The 22,840-nt window shown below is 42.5% G+C and overlaps 1 protein-coding gene across 3 annotated transcripts in view; it reads right to left on the reverse strand.

Moving 5' to 3' along the window:
* SLC26A11 (solute carrier family 26 member 11) overlaps window positions 1-22,840 on the reverse strand; it is a 1,037,522-nt gene that overhangs the window by 822,026 nt on the left and 192,656 nt on the right. For 2 of the 3 annotated variants that reach the window (XM_044068078.1, XM_044068079.1), the window contains exons 2-3: window positions 7,471-7,653; window positions 4,855-5,699 (exon numbers count right to left, since the gene is read on the reverse strand). In XM_044068078.1, coding sequence (XP_043924013.1) covers window positions 4,855-5,082 — 228 coding nt within the window. In that variant the 5' untranslated portion in view covers window positions 5,083-5,699; window positions 7,471-7,653. The remainder of the gene's footprint in view (window positions 1-4,854; window positions 5,700-7,470; window positions 7,654-22,840) is intronic. The other variant, XM_044068080.1, reaches the window with a different exon arrangement.

Consider the following 22,840-nt stretch of genomic DNA (forward strand, 5'->3'; position numbering starts at 1 on the left):
GCAGTTGTGACTGCCTTTGAATGGGATTTGTCAACCACACTTACAATTTTCCCTTCCTAGATGACATGGACGGAATCAGCTAAGAAATATTTAAACAGCAACCTAAGCTTAGCAAAAAATTTAAGAAGAGATTCCCCAACGGGATACTTATCTTTAATCATAGTTACAAGCGGAGCGCTGAACAAGCAAGCTGATGTTCAACTGTGGCAGAGAAGTTCTGGGGTCTGTGCATGTGGACGTCACATTTATGGCCCATGGCTTATGGTCCCAGCATGTGACGTCCCATGCAACTTACAGCAGCCAGGCTAAGCTTTTGTATATGAGCCAGATATTCGGGTTGCCTGAGGCGGAGGATCCAACATGTGAGAATACTGCAACATGAGAACAGTATGACATCTGTGAGTAACTTGCTTTTCCAAAAAAAAAAAGAAAGAGAATTATTTTAATTATTTAAATTCTGCTTAAATATTTAAATGCACTTACAGTAACTTGTTTGCTGATACTGCTACTATGTACTTTTCTGCTCTGTTCCATCTGATTGCATTTTTTAGATTGTTCTTTGACCTTAGTCTTGTATTTTAATTAGCAGTTGTGGGAGGATTATGCTTGTACATTATTCAGCTCTTCTACTTCCACAAGTAGAATTACTTGTAAAAGCCATCTGTTTGTATTTTAAACCCTGTTGCGCCAAAGTCTTGTAGTTTCACAACTGCAGCAAAATTGTATTCTACCACCAGAGTTGTGCCTTAATTTATTACTGCATTTTTTCCATAAGCAGGATTACTGGTAAATTTCTGCCGTCTTTCTACTCTAGGCTTTCAAATACTGGCTAAGGCTTTGTCCGCGACCACAGTGTCTTTTTTAGGCAATGCCAAATTGACAAACCCAATGACATAGCAAAATCAACTTAACAGAACCTCAAGGCATTCCTGCTCAATGTCAAGGGCCTAAAACAAAAACTACACTTCCTCCAAGCCCTCCTCACACTTCTACAGATGCCTATATTCTCAGTTACCAAGATGTGGTTTAAAGTGGCAGAGTATGCCCTGTCGGTGCAAGTTTTCAGTGCCTCCCACACATTTACACCAGTAGCTGCACAGACAGGGCTAAAGGTGGAGGTGTCTGAATATACATCCATAACAAGCATATCAATAGGGTAGTCAAAGAGGATGACATGCTGGGGTTCCTCCACCTGCAGCTCACCATAAACAACATTCTGTACCATATCCCTGCCAGCTATAGGTTACCCTCCATGCACTAAAAACCTCATAATGCATACCTGGACCAACTGGAGACACTTGCATCCAACCTAACATCCTATTCATATAACACTTTAATTATTCCTCTGTAGATTGGGAATCCTACATGGCTTCAAATCTACAGGCACAGAGATTCCTGGACTTCATAAAAACAAACACCTTTAATCAAATAGTGAATAGGCTCACTAGAGACTCCAAAATATTGAACCCTGTGCTCGCAAATATTGCAGAACTATACACCTACCCCAATGTCCTGCCCTCTCTGGTAAGGTCTGACTATAAAACTGTGTCCTTTGAAATCAAAATCATCTCTGTAATCCCATTAAAACCAGTAACAGTTAGGAAGTATTCCAAGGCAAATTACCTGTTATTAAGTGAGGGTTTGTCAAAATTCAATGCCCTCCAAACTTCAGAACACAACAGCCTATGTGGAATTGCTCTCAGAAAATCTGTACAACCATGTCAATGGCTGCATAGAGGCTGCTGTACCTACCAGAAGTAAGCTCAGAACAAGCCCCGGAAGCAAACTGCCCTGGTGGCATCCCAAATTAAACAGGATAAACAACAAAAGGAAAAGAAATTATGGCAAAAATCCGTAAGGGTAATTCCCATAAAGATAAAACTCTCTCATCAAAGTAAACAGATAATTAAGAGGGCTACTTTGGTCAAGCAAAGCCAACTTTGAGGTTAAGATATCCTTCCAGGTGAAAGATAACCGTAAGGCCTTCTACAGCTATGTCAGAAACCTCAAGGTCAGCACACAGCAATGTGCTGAACTGGTAGTTAATGGTGCCACATTCACAGAGCCTGGCGATAGTTAACCTTTTAGCAGACAAATTCAGTTTTAACTTTACTCCCCCCTCCCACAACAATCCCCCTAATAATACCCTCAAACACAGCCCCTCCAATTATAACTAGGGAGCATGTACTGACTGCACTCACTAAAGCCGAGAACATGGCCCCCAATAGGCCTTGATAACATCCCAGGATACTTCCTGAATAGTCTAAAATATGACCTATCAGGACCCCTGGAGTCATTATTTAACTACAGTCTGAAAATAGCCTTTGTGCCAGGTGAATGGAGGACTGCAGCAATCATCCACCTTCATAACTGAGGACCTTCAACAGATCCTGGAAACTACAGACCCATTAGTCTGACTAGTCTTATTTGAAAAGTCATGGTAAAATTATCATGGAAATAATCAGCATAGACACAGGAGACCTCAAGACACCAGATCCATCCCAGTTTGGCTTTATCAAAGGAGGGTCATGCTTACTGAATCTGGTGGACTTCTTTGAAAAGGTCATTAAAGCAATGGATGAGGGGTAAAACTATGCATACTGCCCACCAGATCTGGCTAAGGCATTTGATACAATACCCCACTCAGGCATTGTCAACAGACTTACAGAACTAGGTATAAACCCCTTTACAACATGCTGGATAGCTTGCTGGCTCACTGATAGGACCCAGTAGTTTAGAATCAGTGAGGTCACCTCCACAAAGAGGTCAATCACCAGTGGAGTCCCCTTTAGGGCATTGTGCTAGGCCTACTCTTCTTTGGCATCTACTTCTCAGATTTCAAAGCCAATGTCAAAGGCATCTGGCTAACCACATTTGCAGATGACTGCAAAACGGGAGCAGTCAATGAATCCCCCAAGATGAGAACACCCTTCAGGAATGTTTAATACAGTGCCAAAGCCATTGTTTAAAACTCTGCACCAAGAAATGCATTATAGTACCTTTTTGGAAGTATGCCACTTTGGGTAACTATGTCATCAATAAAACATCCTGAAAAGTTGATTCACTAGTCAGGATCTAGGAACTTATGTAGACAGTAACCTAGCCTTATACCAACATGTGTCCAAGGTAATAAGAAAATCTTGCTATGTCGCTCAGCTTATAAGCAAGGGCATGGCACCTAGGTCCAGAGTTGTCTCATACCACTGTACTCTGCCTGCAAATAGAACGTCCACAAAAGATCCTTACAAAAAGAATATAGGGAGTTATAGGGAGTAAATACAATCTCCTACACTGACTGCCTCAAAGCCCAGTCTCTTTACTTGGTATCAAACAGACTTCTGAGAGGAGATCTTTGCCTGGCATATAATACATCCATGGAGCCAGTTTTGAGGGCTCTTTTGCACATCTGCAAAACAAACAGTATCAGAACTACTACATTAAAAGGCCTAAATTTTGCTTACAACATAAATAGGACATGATAGGGTGGCACAGTGGCACAGCAGACAGTCTTGTCATCTCACAACAATAGGTTCCCTGGTTCAATTCTCGGCTGTGGTGCCTCCTGTGTGGAGTCTCTGTATCTTCCTGTACTGTATTTGCCTGGGTTTCCTCTGAATGTTCCAGTTTCCTCCCACATTCCAAAGACATGCAGTAGGTGGATTGGACACACTCAACTGGTCATAGGTATGAGTGTGAGTGTGGTGTGCAAGAACTACCATTACAGGGTAGCCACCAGTGGTGTAAACCTTGGCCTTAGATGATTGTCACTGTTGAAAATGCACCCTGACCCCATGTGCAAAAATGGGTAAATGGGGTTGTGGATGGATACATGCATGGATGAGTAGAGAGACAGATATACTTCTTAGAGAACTTACATTCTCTGGAACAGGTTCCCCATCCATATGAAGCAGAGTTCCTCCACATCCCTATTTAAGTACAACTTAGACCAATGGATGGGTTATCGGAAATTCACCCCTAGTCTGGCTCCTATGTCTCTGATGGATAGAGGCAGTCAGCAAATCACCTCTTATAAAAATCAAATCTAAATCAAATTTGTGGGTCACATTTGGGCTGCACGGACAGGCTTTTAAAAGCTCTAGTGGTCGTTAGCCTAGTATACACCTATGAACCTATGAGATAAGGTGTCAGTGGCTAGACAATCATGTTACACAGAAGTCTCATAAACCTACACAGACATGCAAACAGCACTGTTCTTTTTTTTTTTTTTTTTTCCTGGGAGGGGGCAGCCTAGAGATGCAGTATCTCCAATGTCGTACACGAAGTAAAAACAACTTAAGACACGAGGATGTACTATTTCACAAAAAAAAAAAAAAAAATCTTAAATGGGGAAAGCATGCAATACTGACCTACAGCTGTGAAGGGAGAGAAACCCCATGGTGTTATTATGCACTGGACATAAGGATAATACCAGGCAGTGCTTCTACATATCAAGTAGCATGCTCTCATTTACCATTTTTTTCAGTTCTGCCATGAGCAGATAATGCCTTTATGAGGACGCACCAGCAAAACAGTATTACATTGTTCGACCAAATCAGCTCATATACCTCAAAAACAGGTCATTATACAAGTGCGGTCCTATCTAGTTAGATTTTATAATCTGAACATAAATATAAACTATTTTTTTCACTGGAAGTTTGAGAAGCACATTCGGCCAGTGGTTACAGCATTAGCTTGAGAAACAAACAATGCTAAATAAAACTAGAGAAAACTTACAGCACTTATTGCGAACCTTGAATAAGAAACTTACCTGTACAAAGGAAAACAACACAAGGAAGGAGTTACTGTACCTCAGCTGATCACTAAACTGTAACATCACATACAAACATCACTTACTTGGACAGGCAGCCCAGCAACATCGGCATAAGCCAAGGACTGGGGGACCACTGTTAGCCCCACAGTAAGTCCTGCTATAAAGTCAAGTTGTAGCCACTGGAAGGAATACTCAGGCAACCACTGCAGGATAGGTAGACATTTCTTCAAGGTTTCATAGGAACAGCATTTCTTCAGCTGCCCTCCTCCATAATTTATGGCATTCCGCACTGTTTGTCTCATGTTTGCCATGGCAAAGTTTTACAACTGTTTGTCAGACACCACACCTTTCCTTTAAGTGATCCTTTTTCTTCAAAATAATTTAAGAAAATTAAAGACTTCAAACATCTGTCCCACAGTTACTCAAACAGTTGTACTGTCAACACACACGTTCCTAATACCCCTCATAGAAGACTGAAGAAGTGAACCAGTGTTTGAGATGCGGAACGTCTGACCTGACCATAGACTCCTCTCTGCTGTAGTGATGTAGGGATCATGGACTCTTCTAGTGTTGATACTACTAACCCATAAATGCTCCTTTTTGCTGCCTTGGACCATCCAGATGCTAAGCATCAGTTATGCTGGCTTCACACTAGTGTTACAGATCCTGGAAAGATTTCAGTGAATACATTTACAGACTACAGTGCATCCTCTGGGAAACGGGTGCAGTAAACATAGGGTCCTTCTTATAACAATTATGTGCTGATAGCCAATTCCACTTGGTGGCACAGATGCATTAAATACACATCTTCTTAAATGCAACACATAAGCTGGTATCTCTCTGTGGGACTGGAATGTGTGCGAAGTAGTCCAAAGAGGAGAACAAGAAAATCTTGAGCTACTGCTTGTGCATATGTGGACATGCACACCTGAAAAGAAAAGAAAGGAAAAAATATGAATTTAGTGAGGGCAGAGAGAAAAATGATAACATGCAGACCATAGCACAGGTATGTATTTGTCTTTCTATTAATACACATCAAGACAACATCAGCACATCTAATAATTTAGTTTCACTAAGGTTATACAAGATAATTTTAGTACAGGGCTGGTGTTCTCCCACCTAAACACTGAGGTACATGCCTAAAGCTTCCATTTTCATCTAGTAGCTGTTCTGAATAAGGTTGACCACAGACGAATTCAAGCCCTCTGACTGTCCCACAGCTCCATCCTGATGGTACAGGGGCATGTACTGATATGTCCCTTCACCTGATGGGTATTCCCTGTCTAGAAGAAAATAGCCTTTTGGCTAATTGAGCTTGGATGCCTCAGAAATGAGAGGGGTGGACTGGGCAAGCAAAGGGTCAGCATACTGTGGCTGGCTGAGCTGAGTGAGGTAGTCATTTTTTAGCCTCATTTTCCCTTTGATATGCTGGGTTACATTATGATATGGCATGCAATGGATCTCTCTGAGAACTAACTCTACTTTCCCGATGGCATATCCCTCACATGTCTTCCCATTTTACAGGGCAGTAAAAACCTCTCATTATGATTCCTGGATAACCATATCCCTCCATGCCTCTTCAAGAAATGAGCAGGACCGGCCTTGTCAATACTCCTGCCCTGTTGCTGGTTCCTTCAGCACCTGGGCCAACAAACCTGATGCATGAACATGCGACCATCAAGGACAATGCAAGGTCCACAAGTAACTCAACATGACAAAACCAGTCAAGCACAACTGAAGAGTACAAAGTTGTTTGATTATGACAACAAAGACTTTTGTGAACAAATAATTACATGCTGTAGATGAAATAGTAACAATACTACGGTCCCACTTGAAAATGCTGGCACTCAAAATGACGAGTGCCGGCGCACTAAAAAAAGCACTGAAAATCTAGCAGAAGAGCAAATATCGAACATCGTTCTTCTCCTTTAAACTTTGTTTGCAGGGGGGGCCTACACCTTCCACACATATACACAGAAACTCTAAGAATGCCATACTTCAAAGAAAAGGGACTATTCAAGGAAATGGCAGTCTTGGAATTGGTATATGCAAGTCTGCTTTTTTGGCCATTCAGTTTTGTTGTTTCAGGACTCAGTCTAATAGGTCTCAGTATTTCAAATGGTTACCCAAAAAGAATTAAAAAACAAAAACGAAACAAAAAAAAATAATTATTTTTAGCACAGGATAACCTCACAATGTGATGAAGAGCAGAAACTGCTGGCAATAATGAATAATCTGAACATATTTCATACATGCAGCTGCTGCCAGTGCAATAATGCAAGGTCCACAAGTAATTCAACACAATGAACTCGGCCAGCACATACAAAGAGTATTTCTTTCTTTATATGGCACCTATAATTCTGTCCAGAAAGCTTTTGTAATTCTATCTACATCATCTTTGTTTATTCAAAGAGGTCTTGTCTTAATAAAAGAGCTATATATTCTTCAGTTATTTTACACAAGAAACATGCCTTGGTCATTAACTGAACCAGTTATTTATGTTATTATCAGGGCTTCATCTTATGTGTACTATGCAGCTCAACTACTACCAGATTCTTTTTCATTTCATATACTCAGATCATCACAAGCAACATAAAATAAGCAATCAGATAGGACTAATGCCTACCTATCTTTGGCTGGCAAGATGTTTAATTAGTGCAGTACAGGGTTATGCCACATCAATCCCATTAAATGCATACCTGGAGGTCTGACAATGTGGTCATAAAGTGCACCGTCTAGGTGCTGCTGGTTTAAAAGCTTGAGGGAATGTAATGCCATCAAGTGGTCTTCCTCCTTCAAGACACAAGTGATTCATGGTCCACCCTTCTCAAATCTTGGTTAGGAAGTAGTGTCCTCTTTAGGGAACATGCAGTCACTGGTACCTAAAGGGTGAAATACAAATGATACTTTTTATGCAATGACAATAGCCTTTCCCTCCAGGTTTAATCACAGAAACTACACTGAAAATGTTAAGTCTTTTGCCCATTTCTGCTGATGAACACAAAGTTTTTTTTTTATTCTACTTTTTTAGACATACTGCATAGTGTAAAGCTTCTGCAACACACAGAATGGAATGGAAGACCCAACCTGTACTTATGGATGCAACATAGAAACACAGCTTTAATTAAGTCTGGGTCAAACAAACATCTGCTGCCCAATCACCTTGATTACAAATTCAGCTACAGTTTCAGTCTCGGTCTTTCTTTGTTACACAAGAAACAGTTTGCTGGGTTGGATCCAGGGGAAAAAAAAAAACAAGACTTGGCCTTTTCTTGGTTTCTTCAGTCTTTGTTATCAAAGTACGATAAAGTGACAACCATGCTGATAGCACCTTATAACAGCAACTCACTACTTTTCTCAAACATTTCACATGGGCTGCTTACTATTAAATATTAATACAGTAACCATCAGTTAACAGTACTTTAAAAAAACTACTTGCAAATGACATCTGCAAACGCAACAGTTACCAAAAACATTTGCTTTAATTCATTACTCTGAAGTCTGCATTTCACCTCAAGTCTTCTTCTTCTTTCAGCTTTTCCCGGTTAGGGGTCGCCACAGCGGATCATCTGTCCGCTCATGATTGGCAGTGGGGTTTTACAGTGTCGAGTTGCCAGCCCGGTGCCCAACCTTCCACAGAAGGCACACACACTCACACACACACCTAGGGCCAATTTAGAGTGTCCAATCCACCTACTGCATGTCTTTGGGATGTGGGAGGAAACGGGAGCATCCGGAGGAAACCCACGTGACCACAGGGAGGACATGCAGACTCCGCACAGAAGGCACCCCAGCCAAGAATCGAACCGGAGAACCACTTGCTGTGAGGCGGCAACGCTAACCGCTGCACCACCGTGGCTGCCCTCAAGTCTATTGTCCTTAAAGTCCCCTATACTTGCTGACTGCACTGGAAAAAAAAAAAAAAAATCTGTTGATATGTTCCATCTACCGGCATGGTTTCACATTTTCTGTTATTTTGTCTTCCAACCAGGTGAATATGTATTTTACACACACACACACACACACACACACACACACACACACACACACACACACACAACCAGTGAATGGAATGCATGCGAGTGGAAAATTACAAAAGGTACTCGCAAGTCAAAGAAATGGGCTTTTCTGTTCTCCACAGCCTCTATGCTATTGCACAACACATACTCCACTGATGCATGACAGAATATGCAAATGAGGTGAAAACAATAGCATGTGGTGCATGCCTTATGGACACCCCAGGATGGAACAGGCCCTGTTGTTCACATGGTATTACTGCTCTGACAATCAGGGCAACTATTAATGTTGAAAGTCCTGACTAGGGCAGTTCCATACTATTTCATGTCCATCTAATATCAAGTGGCCCAATATGGCACAAATGTATCCTAAATGTAGACATTTTCTTAAACAGTACAAGTGATCACTTTAAAACAAACATCTGTATAATGTTATAGCAATAACCCACGCCTGGGTGTGGGTAATGCTGAATTTACCTACAGTTGGTGTGGTCTGGTCATGAGGGCGAAGCCAGAGTGGCCAAACAAAGACAACAGTGGGTAAATCCAGCATTACCCACACCCAGAAGTGGGTTATTGCTATTATACAATGACATTATTTAAGAAAAAAAAATTACTTTTCTTATATAATGGCATTGTGTAATGCCTCCTCCTTGCTGCCCTTCCGCAGCGGTCTGGTATTCTGCGGCAGTTCTGATGTACTGCGCATGTGTATGCTTACTCAGTACATCAGAGTTGTGGATGGAAGCAACGGAGAAAGCAAGACCTCTGTTGCTTTTTACAAAGTGTCTCGGTATGTTAAAGGAGTTTAACATAGTGAGATAGCTTTAAAAAAAGCAACGGAGAATCTCCATTGCTTTTTTTAAAGCTGAAACGCTATGTTAAATCCATTTAACATAGCGAGACAGCTTTAAAAAAGCAACGGAGAAAGGAAGATCTCCATTACTTTTTTTAACGCTGTCTCGCTATGTTAAACTCCTTTAACATAGCGAGACAGTGTCTAAAAAGCAACAGAGATCTTGCGTTCTCCATTGCTGTAAAAAAAAAAAAAAAAAAAAGACTTATACTAATGGAAAAAGTCCGGGCGACCGAACCTTATTCCATTAGTATAAGTCTGATTTACAACATGCACGCTGACCAATCAGTGTGCACGTTTTGGAATATTAATGGGGGGTTGTTGTAGAATACAAAATATTACATGGGATATACATAATAAACCGGTATAAATGTACACTTATCTGCTTGCAATATCTCAAAGAAAAATTTTCCCCTTACTCTAACTTGACGTGCACTCCAATCATCATACAACAAGGCTCTGCTTACATTTTCCATGGTTACACATGACTTGCAATACCCTGATGGTGTGCAGTCTCCTAACAAATGCAAATTTTAGTGGTACATAGGCATATCAAAATGACTAATGTAAATGAGCCGTCTTTACTGAATTTCACACCTTGCTACAGATTGAGGAGGATATGCTTCATTATGATCGGAATACCAAGCTGGGCTGTGCATTCCACTAAACGAAGTGGCCAAAGAAGTATTTCTGAACATGTTATATGGAATACACATCATTGCCCTTTGGGATTTACGTCTGTCTGGTAGTGCTTCGTAGCTTCAGTAACATGTCTGCTTATGCAAACTGTGTTATTGTGCAACACTTTAGCTCCATTGAGAGTTACTACAGGTAAGTACTTACCATTGTCACAGTACATCTGCTCTATGCTGTTCAGACTTCAGCATGGATTTTTGTTGCTATATATGCCAATGAGCACCACAGACAGACACTGGTGGTACTGGAACTGTCACTCCACTATGTGAAAGAAAAGACTCATTAAAGTGACAGGCTATAAAACAGATTTACCACATGCAGGTGGACACCATGCAATTCAGGTCTTTATTGCATCAGACATTCCATGGACCAAGTATGTATTGCAGACTCAAGGCTTTACATGCCATGGATCTTTCCGATTCCTGTCCTAGGTCTTTAAATTAGTTCCCTGACAGTCTATGCAGTACATTGGGATAACAGCGAGATGACTTCCTATACCTTTCTATAATCTAGCATACTCTACTAAACAATGCCATAAGCTATGTTGCTAAAAATAGCAAACTGCAACAAGGAAAATACAAACAATTGTGTGAGTACATTACCATAAAACTTTCAGAAATACTAGTCACAGCTCAAGGCATTTCATCAAATGCACATCTTCTGAGATGATTTCACAACACCCATGGAAATGTACTGTGTTAATCCAGCTAATGAGCAAGTAAAAAGTACAGTTGTGTACACTTGCCATAAATGTAGATGTTCGAGTGCATTCACTGTTGCAGTCATTACACTTGGGTTATCCTGCTGGCAGGCTACCCTCAGTCAGCCTGAATTCCAGTCTAGGTCCGGTGTCAGTTGCTGTCGCCTCTTCCCTGACGTCAGTGTGCCAGGGGTATAAAAGATGCAGCCGATGCCATTTTATTCAGTTTTTCTTGCCCCAGATGTCAGGTGCCCCCAAAAGGGTAGGCTAAAAAATATGCCAATAAAACATGCATGCACCAAAATATATTATACCTTCATCTACAAGCAAATACACCACATAGGTTCCAGCAAAGAAATGGGGGATGGTGGGTGGGTAACCGGGACTGCAACAGTGAATACACTCGAACATCTACATTTATGGTAAGTGTACGCAACTGTACTATGTTCTTCGTGTTTCACTGTTGCAGTCATTACACTTGGGTTGAATCCCAAAGCTATGGTTGGGAGGCTGGAGCTAATATAGCATTAGGAGCGGCTATGAGGCCCTGCAGAACTGCAGTGGCAAAGCCTGCCCTGGATTTAGAGTAGAGTGGTAAATGATAGTGCTTTGTAAAGGTGTGCACTGAACTCCAGGTAGCAGTCTCTAAAATGTCTTTGGTTGGTACTCCCCTGAGGAAGGCTGCTGAAGTGGCTGCTGCTCTGGTTGAATGTGGCCTAATGCCCTTAGGCACTGGCTTGCCATGTTGTGAATAGCAGAAATGAATGCAGTGGCCTATCCACTTAGAAATAGTCTGCTTTGAGATAGCCTTTCCTTGTGATCCTGCAGCATATGCCACTAGTAGTTACTCCGTCTTTCTGAAAGCTTTGGTTCTGCTCAAGTAGAAGCGTAGTTGTCTGTGTATGTCCAAAGAATGCAGAATTCCCTCCCCCTTATTCTGTGGGTTTGGATAAAAAGTAAGCAGATGAATAGCTTGGTTAAGGGCCACACTGGACACTACCTTAGGCATAAATGTTGGGTTTGTCCTCAGAGAAACCCTGTCTGGATAAAAAATGATAAAAGGTTCCACAGCCATGAGTGCCTGTAGCTCTGAGACTCATCTTGCAGAAGTTATTGCTAGGAGCAGAGCTGTTTTCCAAGATAAAAACTTTATATCAGCTGTAGCGGCTGGCTCAAAAGGAGGCAGGGTGAGTTTTTCCAAGACATAACTGAGGTCCCATGCAGGTATTGGTGATCTCCTTGGAGGCCTTAAGCTTTTGGCACCTCTGAGGTACTGCCTTAACAAAAGGATGAGAAAAGATTGGTGGCTCTGTATTGTAATGAGCCGAAATGGCAGAGGCATGAATTTTAATTGATGAAAAGGATAGGCCTTTGTCCAACATCTCAGTTAAATATTGCAAAATCTGAGGAATATTTGGTACAGCTGTGTCAATTCCTTGTCCCTGGTTCCAAGCACAGAATCTCTTCCATTTTCCAGAGTAAGATTTTCTGGTACTAGGCCTTCTGGCCTCCAAAAATGACATCCATCACAGCTTTAGTGAGGGGCGCATTTTGTATGACTACATTATCTGCCATGCTGCCAGATTTAAGGTCTTTAGCTGGCTGTGCAGGATCCGATTGTTTTGTTGGGATAGTAGATGAGGTATCTGAGGCAAGGTCCAAGCTGGGCATTGAGACAAGTTCCTTAGAATTGGATACCAGTACTGGCGGGGCCAGTCTGGAGCAATCAGTATCATCTTTGGCTTCTCTTGTCTGACCTTTAGGAGTACCTTGGGGAGGAGAGGCAGTGGAGGAAAGGCATATACTGCTAAGCTTTTCCAGCTGAAAGATAGGGCGTCCACTTTCCATGCTTGTCTGTGATAAGTCCTTGTGCAGAATCTTTTTAGTTGGTAGTTGTGAGGAGCGGCAAATAGATCCATCTCCGGGCATTCCCCATTTCCTTATCATAATGAAGACTTGTGGATCCAATTTCCACTCGTGGGGATCCATAAGGTTTCTGCTTAGTTCGTCTGCCAGAGTATTTATCTTTCCTGGAAGGAATTGTGCCTGCAGATGTACTTGGTAAGTCAATGCTGTGTCCCACAAAGTCATGGCTAATCTGCAAAGGGGGTAAGAATGAGTGCCTCCCTGCTTGTTTATATACCACATGACCGTGGTGTTGTCTGTCTTTATCAGTAGTTGTCCCGGATGAAGTAGGTCCTTGAAGGCTGTCAGGCCATTCTGAACAGCTAGCATCTCTTTTTGATTGATATGTAGATGCATTTGGTTTGCTGACCATGTGCCTTGAATACACCTTCCTGCCATGTGGCCCCCCCCAGGCATAATCTGATGCATCCATTGTTAGTGTTTGCCTGGCTGGGGTAAAGTGAATGGCTGCCCCTTGTTCTGGTGACAAGTCTTGGCCCACCATCAAAACTCCTGTTGCAGGCAGGGAATGAGGGTAATTATTGTTTCCAGACTGTGGCAATGTTGAGTCCAAACACTTTTTAGGTACCACTGAAGTTCCCTCATATGCAGTCTCGCATATGGAATTAGTAGAATGCAGGATGCCATGAAACCCAAAGCCTGCAGAATTTTTCTTGCAGATAACTGGGCCTTTGTTGCCAACAGGTTGAAATAGGTAGTCAGTTGTCTTTGTTTGTCTGGCTTGAGATAAGCCATCTGGGCAGTTGTATTTAAGCTTGCACCCAGGAATATTATCTCGAGAGGGTACTAGTTTTGATTTCTTTTCGTTGACTGTGTACCATAGGCCTGTTAGAAATCTCTTTACAAACGTCAGATGCTGTAGTAGAATGTCCTTGTTCTCTGCTTGAATGAGGCAGTCGTCCAAGTAAGGATATATTTGTATTCCTCTTTGTCTGCAGAATGCAATTACTGGTGCCAGGCACTTTGTGAAGACCCTGTGTGCAATAGATAAGCCAAAGGGCAGTGCAGAGAATTGGTAGTGCATTGAGCCAGCTTTGAATCTGAGGTATTTTCTGCATGTTGGTCTGATTGGGACATGCAGGTATTCCTCTTTTAGGTCTAAAGTCACAAGCCAAGCCTTCTTGCGCAGCATAGGCAGAAGTTTTGTATTTGGTATATCCAGAAATGTGTTTAGAATAGATAGGTCCAGTATTGGTCTCCAGGTCTTGTCCTTTCTTGGGACCAAGAAAAGTCTTGAATAAAATCCTTGTCCCTGCTCTTGCTCTGGTACTTGTTGAATGACCCTCATGTCCATGAGGGATGAGACTTGCTTTTGTGCCTCTGCCCATTGATGTTTTGGCAGGTCTGGCCAACCATTTGTCCTTGGCAGGGTATGGAAGTGAAACTTATAGCCTTATGACACTATGTCTAGGACCCATTTGTCCTGGGTTATTATGTGCCAATTTTGAGAAAAAAGTGCTAGCTTTCCCCCTAAAGGTATTGCCAGAAGATAAGTGTTTGGTGCAGGCAGGGGGAAGTAATTGGGACTGTTTCCTGTATGGCAGTGATTTGTCTTCTCCACTTTTGGAGGTAGAAGCACCCCATTGTTTAGACCTGTACGGACCTTGGGGCTGGGATCTGCCTCTTAGGTGTCTGTATCTGCCCCTTTGTGGTCTGTCCGACACTGGAAAGGACCAATTCTTTGTAGGCCAGTGTCTGCTAAATCTTGGAGGCTGTACCTGTAAGAAATCCTTAACCATTTGCATAGATTTAGCTTTGTCCTCCATTTTCTTTAACACCTCTTCTGCTTTAACACCAAACAAGGTATCATGCTGTAATGGAGCATCTAATAATTTTGCTTTTACATGATCAGGCAGATTTTGTTCCTTTAACCAAGCATGCCTCCTGATAACAGAACCCGTAACAGTGGCCCTGCAGGCGGCCTCCAAAGAATCAAAACCATGTTGCAAAGTATGCTTTCCAACTTGTTCAGCTGCATGCAATAAATCCTGCATTTCTTTGTTTTCTACACATTCAGAATTTATCAACATTTTCTGTTTAAGCAGTGACATAATATATTGCTGATATTTGAGCATATGAAACTGACAATTTAAAGCCCTTATAGCCAAGGTAGCAGAAGTGTAAATCTTTTTTCCCCATCTGTCCAATGCCCTAGAATCCCTGTCTGAGGGGGTAGGGTTTTTTTGCAGCAGAAGCCTTGACCCCTTTGGGACCCTGAGAGATTGTTTCTGGGTCAGCAGCAGGGTTTGAAAAGGAATTTATGTGAGTCAGGAACCCTGTAGTACCTGTCCAGCTTAACAGGAGCTGGAGGTAAGGAGTCAGGGGTCAGACTGGACTCTGAAAATACATTATCTACAATGTCTAACACAGGTGGAATAGCTAGGGGCCTGTGTTGTGGTAGTAAAGGAAGTCTCTGAGCCTTTTCTTAGATTCTGAAAAATCTTTGCTCTCCCAGTGAAAATGCTCCCTCATGGTATGCAAGGTTTCCCCAAAAGAGTAATCCTCAGCAGGAGAGGCTGAAGGGATAGATTCTTCAGCATCAGAATCCTCATAGGGAGGAAGAGTGTTCCTGATCAGAAGAGGAATCAGACGAAATGGAAACCTGATCCGAAAATTCATATTCTGTCTCTTGCGTAGGCCTTTTATCAGAAGGGGGATGGGAACCCCTGATCAAAGTAATTAAGTCTTCGGCCATTTTGAGCATCTGTTTTTTTTGGGCATGGAGGCTGTCCATGAGGCTGTTGTACTTGTTTCTTTGGGTTTAAAGGTGCTTTAGTCTTTGCCTTTGAAGCTGAAGTAGTTTTAATGTATAATTGAGTAGGTCTTAAAACACTCTCAGAAGCCGATGCCTGCTCAACGGCTCCAGACCCATCAGAGGGAATAGTCTCCGAAGGTCCAATACTTTGAGCTTCTAGCGGTCTAGTCGACTCCACATGGGAGTCGGCAGCGGCCTGCAGGTCTAAAGTAGCAAGTGTCAGGGGCTGCGAAAGCGCCTCATTGAGAACCGGCGACTGGCTTAGAAGAAGCCTCGTTGTCGGTTTTGGACCTCGGATGCCTGTCCTTTTCTTTTTCTTTGCGTTTCTTGTGAATTCCAGTAGTCGGATGGTTATCCGATGACATCGTATAATTAAATCTTCTGCCAAAATAGCGTAATGCAAAATCGTACAGACACTTAATAGCGTGTTGGTTAAATCTAGCACAAAACCGACAACTAGCAACGTCGTGGTCAGGGCCTAGACAAGGAATACAGTAAAAGTCCTTATGAGGTATTTGCTTCCCACAAGAAATACAATTATTAACTTTTTCTGACATCGGCCTGGAGCAAGAAAAAAGTTTCTCCAACGGGGTACTTGGCTTTTAATGAAGACTTCGGATCTGAAATTCGAACACAAAAATCTCAGGAGTCGGCCGACCGGCACTTGCGAACTGCTTATGCTTTGGGCACCGTTCGGCAAGAAAGACTGAAGAAAATGGCATTGGCTGCATCTTTTATACCCCTGGTGCACTGACGGCAGGGAAGAGGTGACAGCAACCAACGCCGGACCTAGACTTTGGAATTCAGGCCGACTGAGGGTAGCCTGCCAGCAGGATAACCCAAGTGTAATGACTGCAACAGTGAAACACGAAGAATATCAATAGATGCCATCAATGACTTTTTCACCTGATATACCTAAACCTGTGAGATTATGATGTCAGTGTCATGATACAGGGATTGAAGAAAAATGTGAGGCACTCAGTGTGTATGGTACACATACACCCCCTCCTTCTGCTACTTCCATTTTCATTTTTACTGCACATGCACTTGGGCATATACAGGGTCTCTCATCAGCTATTTTGTATCTTGATCAGCACTAGCAATATACTGCCTTTTTTAAGCAATGTCCTGAAGACAAAATTACCACCATAACAGCTACAAGCAAACGAAATTTGAGGGTTATGCTACTTAACGCTAAAAGTCTAAATCTCAAAATGCACTCACTTGAAGCACTCCTTAAAATGGAGAACATCGACATCTGTGCAGTGACCGATATCTAGTTCAAGGCTCCGGAGAGCAGTCCAGCACTACCAGGCTATAATTCATACCACACATTTCAGCCCCTAAACCTGGACCAAAGCACTAAAGGCAGTGGTATCGCCATATTCATAAAGGATATGCACAGCGCCAGACTAGTAGCCCAACATAAAACATCAGAGATACTTCAGGTACAACTAACACTAGGTAAAACTGCAATCCAGGTTGTAGTCTGCTACAGATCCCCCACCATGTCCCAAGACTCCCACTCCACATTCCTAAACACACTGGAAAATATTAGGGTACGACCCCCCCCCAAAGGAATCTACTGCAAAAAACTTCTCCAAAGCCAATTTTGGACTTCTAAAAACAGAGGTGGCTAACTTCACGGCAACCATGCAAATGGAAAATAGGTGCATGAGTGAATCATACACAAGTGCATGGAACGGCCCATACCAAACAGAACAAGGATGTTCTCCTCCAAGAAAAGGAAGCCAATCTGGTGGTCCCCCACCACAAACAAACTACAACAAAAGGAAAAAAAACTGTTGCAGAAAAGGGTGAAGTCCCAAGACTGGAAAAACTCCCTTGTCAGCCTCAGCAAAAAACTGAGATCCATCATCAAATCTTCTAAAGCTAGCTATGAAAACAAAACTGCTGCAGATTCTAAAGACAACCTCAAGGCATTCTATAGTTATGTCAAGAATCTACAAGGCAATACTCAGATATGCTGTGAGTTGCAGCACAATGGCAATACATATACAGAACCAAATGATATTGCCGACAGGTTTAGTGCGAACTTTATCCCTCTTTCACCCCCCAACGGGCCTATCACACTGAGGAATGCCAAGTCCCTATTATCACAGCTACATAGGTAAAAACCGCACTGTCCAAAGCCAAGAATACAGCTTTCATGGGACCTAATAATATCCCTGGCTGTGTTCTACATAAATTACAAAGTGAGCTGGCACCACACCTGAGTACCCAGTTCAATCACAGCCTCATTTCAGGCTTTGTTCCTACCGAATGGCGCACTGCTATGGTCATCCCAGTTCACAAAAGGGGACGACTACAGACCCTGGGAACTACCACCCCATTAGCCTGACGAGTCTGATATGTAAGGCTATGGAGTGCATAATCATGGACCTTATAAAGAAGGATATAGGGAATCTCCAAACTCTGGACCTCATGCAGTTTGGGTTTGTGAAAGGTAGATCATGCCTGCTCAACCTGATAGACTTCTTCTAGTCTGTCACCAGAGCTGTGGATGAGGGCAAGGTAGTTCACACAGCCTACCTAGATCTTGCCAAGGCCTTTAACACCATCCCTCACTCAGGAATCATAGATTAACTCAGTAAACTAGGCATAAACCCCATGTCATAAGATGGGTTGCCAGCTGGCTCACTGATAGAACCCACACTGTGAAAGTAGCGGACTTCAAATCTGACTACCAACCAGTTACAAGTGGTGTTCCACAGGGATCGGTCCTAGGGCCTCTCCTGTTTGGCATCTACTTCTCTGAAGTTCAAGCCAACACAAAGGGACTCTGGCTGACCAAGTTCACAGATGATTGCAAACTGGGAGCCATTACTGATTCTCCAACTGATGTAGACATTCTACAAAAAGGCCTCACTGACTCCAATGACTGGTGCCAGAGCCATGGCCTTAAGATCAATGCCAAAAAGTGCATGGTCATTCCCTTTGGAAAAAATTTGGTGCCCATGAACTACCACATAGGTGGTAGTCCACTAAACACCGAAGGTGTAATAAGAAACCTGGGGACACAGGTTGACAGCAAACTCTCCTTTGATAACCACATTGCCACTGTAGTCAGAAACTCCTTCTATGTGGCATATCTCATTACAAAATGTTTCTCATCCAGGAAGAAAGAAGTCATAATCCCTCTCTACTCATCCCTCATTAGACCTATTACAGAATACAATGCCTCATTTGGTATGTACCTCACTAGACACCTACAACAACTGGAAAGGCCACAAAAATACCTCACTAAGAGGATCTTAGGCCTTAGACACATGCCCTATATGGACAGACTCAAAAAAAACTCCAGCTATACTTGGTCTCTTATCCCTACTTAGAGGTGATTTCTGCTTGACCTACAAAACCATTTCTGACCCAGAGCTGCTAGATATGCTCAACTAAAGAAATCCCAATCCCTCTGTGCCACACGCTCCAGGGACCTAAACATCATTACCACAATAAACAGAACATGCTGGAGGGACAGGTTCCTAACCCAGAGACTTCCCATACTCTGGAACAAACTTCCCATTCACGTCAAGAAGAGCACTTCACTGGCCCTCTTTAACAGAAATCTTGATGAGTGGATGGGGAATAGGAGGTTCATCCTGGGGATCACTTCAGTGGCCTTGCTTGACACTGGGAACTAACTTTGGATGGCATGATGCTTACATAGGTCCCAGGGCCATTACCTAGTACACACCTATGAACAGCATGCAATGCACACTGAAGCTATCTCAAATATGTAGCACTTGTAATCTTAACCCCACAGATGTACTAAAAATCCTGCATTTTGACTACATCGTAACAATACGTCATCAAATACAAGTAAGCCAACTATATATGCAATCAGAACAAATTAAGAATATAGAACGCTTTCACTATTTTTAAATAAAACACAGCAGCATCAAAACACAAGCATACTACCAACTTTCTTAGAAGTGTGGATTAGGTAAAAAGGTAAGATACCAAAGCCAGAGCTGTTGCAGGGTGTCATGGGAGATGCTGTGCTAGCTATGTCCTGGAAACAAGATTTTATGTGTGTGTGTGTGTGTGTGTGTGTGTGTGTGTGTGTGTGTGTACACACACACACACACACAGGTATGTGTGTGTGTACACACACACACACACACACACACACCCCTGTCAAAATGCCATCCTTAAGTTCCCCCATACTTGTTGACTGCATGGAAGAATAAAAAAAACACCACCATTTTTTTTTCTGGCTCTGAGCAAAACTTTTTGTATCACAGGAAAACACAAAAGACATGACAGATTCTATGAATTCATAGGAAGCAGAATATATGTAATTTCTGTGATAAGCATGCTAATAGCACAGCATTATCTTTTGTGGTCCCACACAACTGGAAGATTTGAAGGAAAACTTCCATCTCCACCAATTTCTATTACATCACAGTGATGGATGTACAGAGTTGGTATATCGTTAAACAGAAAGCTTCGGTATACTGCAGTGCTCACAGCTAAACATTCTGCACTTTCCTACAAAGTCAATATGCATGGGTACCTTTTTATATGTTAATGTACATCACTACTGTGCTGTCTGTGCTGACCTCTACATCTTCTAAAAGAGTACTCCTGTGGTGCCTATTTGCAGACACAATACTTAAAGTGGGGCTGCTGTCAATTTTTACGGACTCCAGATGGATTAGTGGGCCTCTCAGGTAAAATGAAGAATCCAAGTAGGTTCATAGGTTGGTACTAGGCTATCGGCCCCAAGGCCTATGCAAGCCTAGCCATAACAATTCCCTGGAAATTTTTTCCCACAATATTTACTTCTCTGGGCCCCTGTCTAGCAGGGCGACTGACATGACCCCCAGGGTGAATTTCCTATCTCCCATCCAATCATCAAGGTTCCTTTTGAAGAGGGCCAATGAGGAGCTCTGCTTGACATGTATGGGCAGTCTATTCCAGAGTATGGGGCGTCTCTGGGTCAGGAACCTATCCCTCCAGCATGTTTTGTTCATTGTGATGATAAGGTTTAGATCCCTGGAGCGTGTGGCTATATATAGAGAAGTAGATGCCCAATAAGAGTGGTCCCAGGACTGAACCCTGAGATACTCCACTTGTCACTTGTCTGGAGCTGGATTTGGAGTTGGCTACTTTTACAGTCTGGGTTCTGTCGGTAAGCCAGCTGGTAACCCATCGAGTGACGTAGGGATTTATGCCCTGCTTAGTAAATTTATCTATGATTCCAGAGTGGGGGATGGGGTCGAAGGCCTTGGCGAGGTCCAGATAAGCTATGTGGACCGCCTTACCCTCGTCCACAGCTCTGGAGACCGATTCAAATAAGTCAATCAGATTCAGGAGACAAGATCGGCCCTTCACAAACCCAATCTGGGTGGGGTCCAGTGTCTGGAGGTTGCCAATGTCTTGGTTTATAAGTTCCATGATAATTCTATAAATTCAGTTATGGTTTAAGTCTCAGTCTTTCTTTGATATCAAAGTGCAATAAAGGGGCAACCATTCTGATACACCTTATAAACAACAACTCACTACCCTTCTCAAGACTGCAACTCATTTCACATGAAATGCTTACTACTAAACCTTAATAAAACAACCATCTGTTAATAGTACCTTACAAAAATACTTGCAAATGACATCTGCATAAATAAAGCAAATACATTTTCTGGGAACTGATAATTCGTCATTCTGAAGTGTGCATTTCACCACAAGTCTAACATCCTTAAGTTCCCCCATACCAGTTGACAGCATGGGAAAATGAAAAAAAAAAAAAAAAAAACACACCAAAAAACTGGTTGATATGTTTGTGACGAAGTGAGGTATTGCCAGCTATGCTGCAAGAAGTAAGGGAGTGGATGTGCCAGCACAGCTAGCTGGAGTTTTGTAAAGAACTATATATCATTTGTATATCAAACAGATTTGTACAGATGCAGTGGTGAAGAATGTATTTGTGTGGTCCTGCTGGACAGAAAGAAAAATGCACCTGTGACATGACTTGGGCCGTGGCGTGTGCCTTAAGTACTGTTTTCTCTAGTCTGTAAACCTAGAAAAGTAGGGGTTCTAATCTCACTGGAGCCAACCTGATGTGAGTGCGTGTGTGTGTGTGTGTGTGTGTGTGTGTGTGTGTGTGTGTGTGTGTGTGTGTGTGTCCGTCTCCATTACAAAGACTGACTGTGTATTCAACAGTGTCTTGGAAACTGACATGGCTTTGACACACAGATGTGGCCCTCACCAGGCTAGTTAATGAGAAAAAAAAAGTCATGTTTAGTTGTTTGTCAGGTGCCAGAATCTTTCATATGCACTCAATTCTCTCAACAACAGGAACTGTTATGCCTCTGTCATAGTCCATGTTGGTGTGAATGACTTCAGACATACCTCCCTGGATTATATGAAGAGAGACATGATAGAGCTCACTGAATAATGTGTCCCAGGCAGGTATGTTCCTAGCCTTAAGGAGCATTCTACCATCACCCAGAATGATGCCTCAATGCAAACAGAAAATGATCGACTTTAACAATTGCCTTAGTTTCTGGTATCATTCCAGAGGGATCCAGTACCTGACAGCCTGGGAACACATGATCGACAGACCACGATGCTTTGCCAGAGATGGCCTGCATGTCTCCCTTGTGCTTCAGGCTTCTGGCAAAGGCTCTTGCCTCCCCACAGTGCCTTTTTTAGTCAATGCCATGAGGTCAAAACTACCAACAGGAAAATTTCATCAAAATGCAAATTAAAGGTCATGCAGCTAAATGCTAGGAGTCTAAACATTAAACTGCTGACATCTGTGCAGTCACAGTAACCTGGTTCAAAGCTGCTGAGAGCCCCTCAGCTATATCAGGTTTCTCATCCCATCATACATTCAGACCCCAAGCCGTGGGCAGCAAAGCAGGAGGAGGTGGAGTTGCAATATATATTAAAGGCAAAAACACTTCAAGGCTGTCAAACAGTATGACACACAGTAGACACTCCAGGTGCGATTAACTGTTAAGACCCTTATTCAAATCATAGCTAGCTACAGGCCCCCAACTTTGACTCAACATGCTCACTTCACCTATCGGGACCTCTTCAAATCTATCAAGATTTAATCCTTTACTCTGATCCTGGGCAACTAACTATCCAACCATAT

Source organism: Protopterus annectens, chromosome 4.part0, assembly GCF_019279795.1.
Source record: "Protopterus annectens isolate FY-2018-M chromosome 4.part0, PAN1.0, whole genome shotgun sequence".
NCBI lineage: Eukaryota > Metazoa > Chordata > Ceratodontiformes > Protopteridae > Protopterus > Protopterus annectens.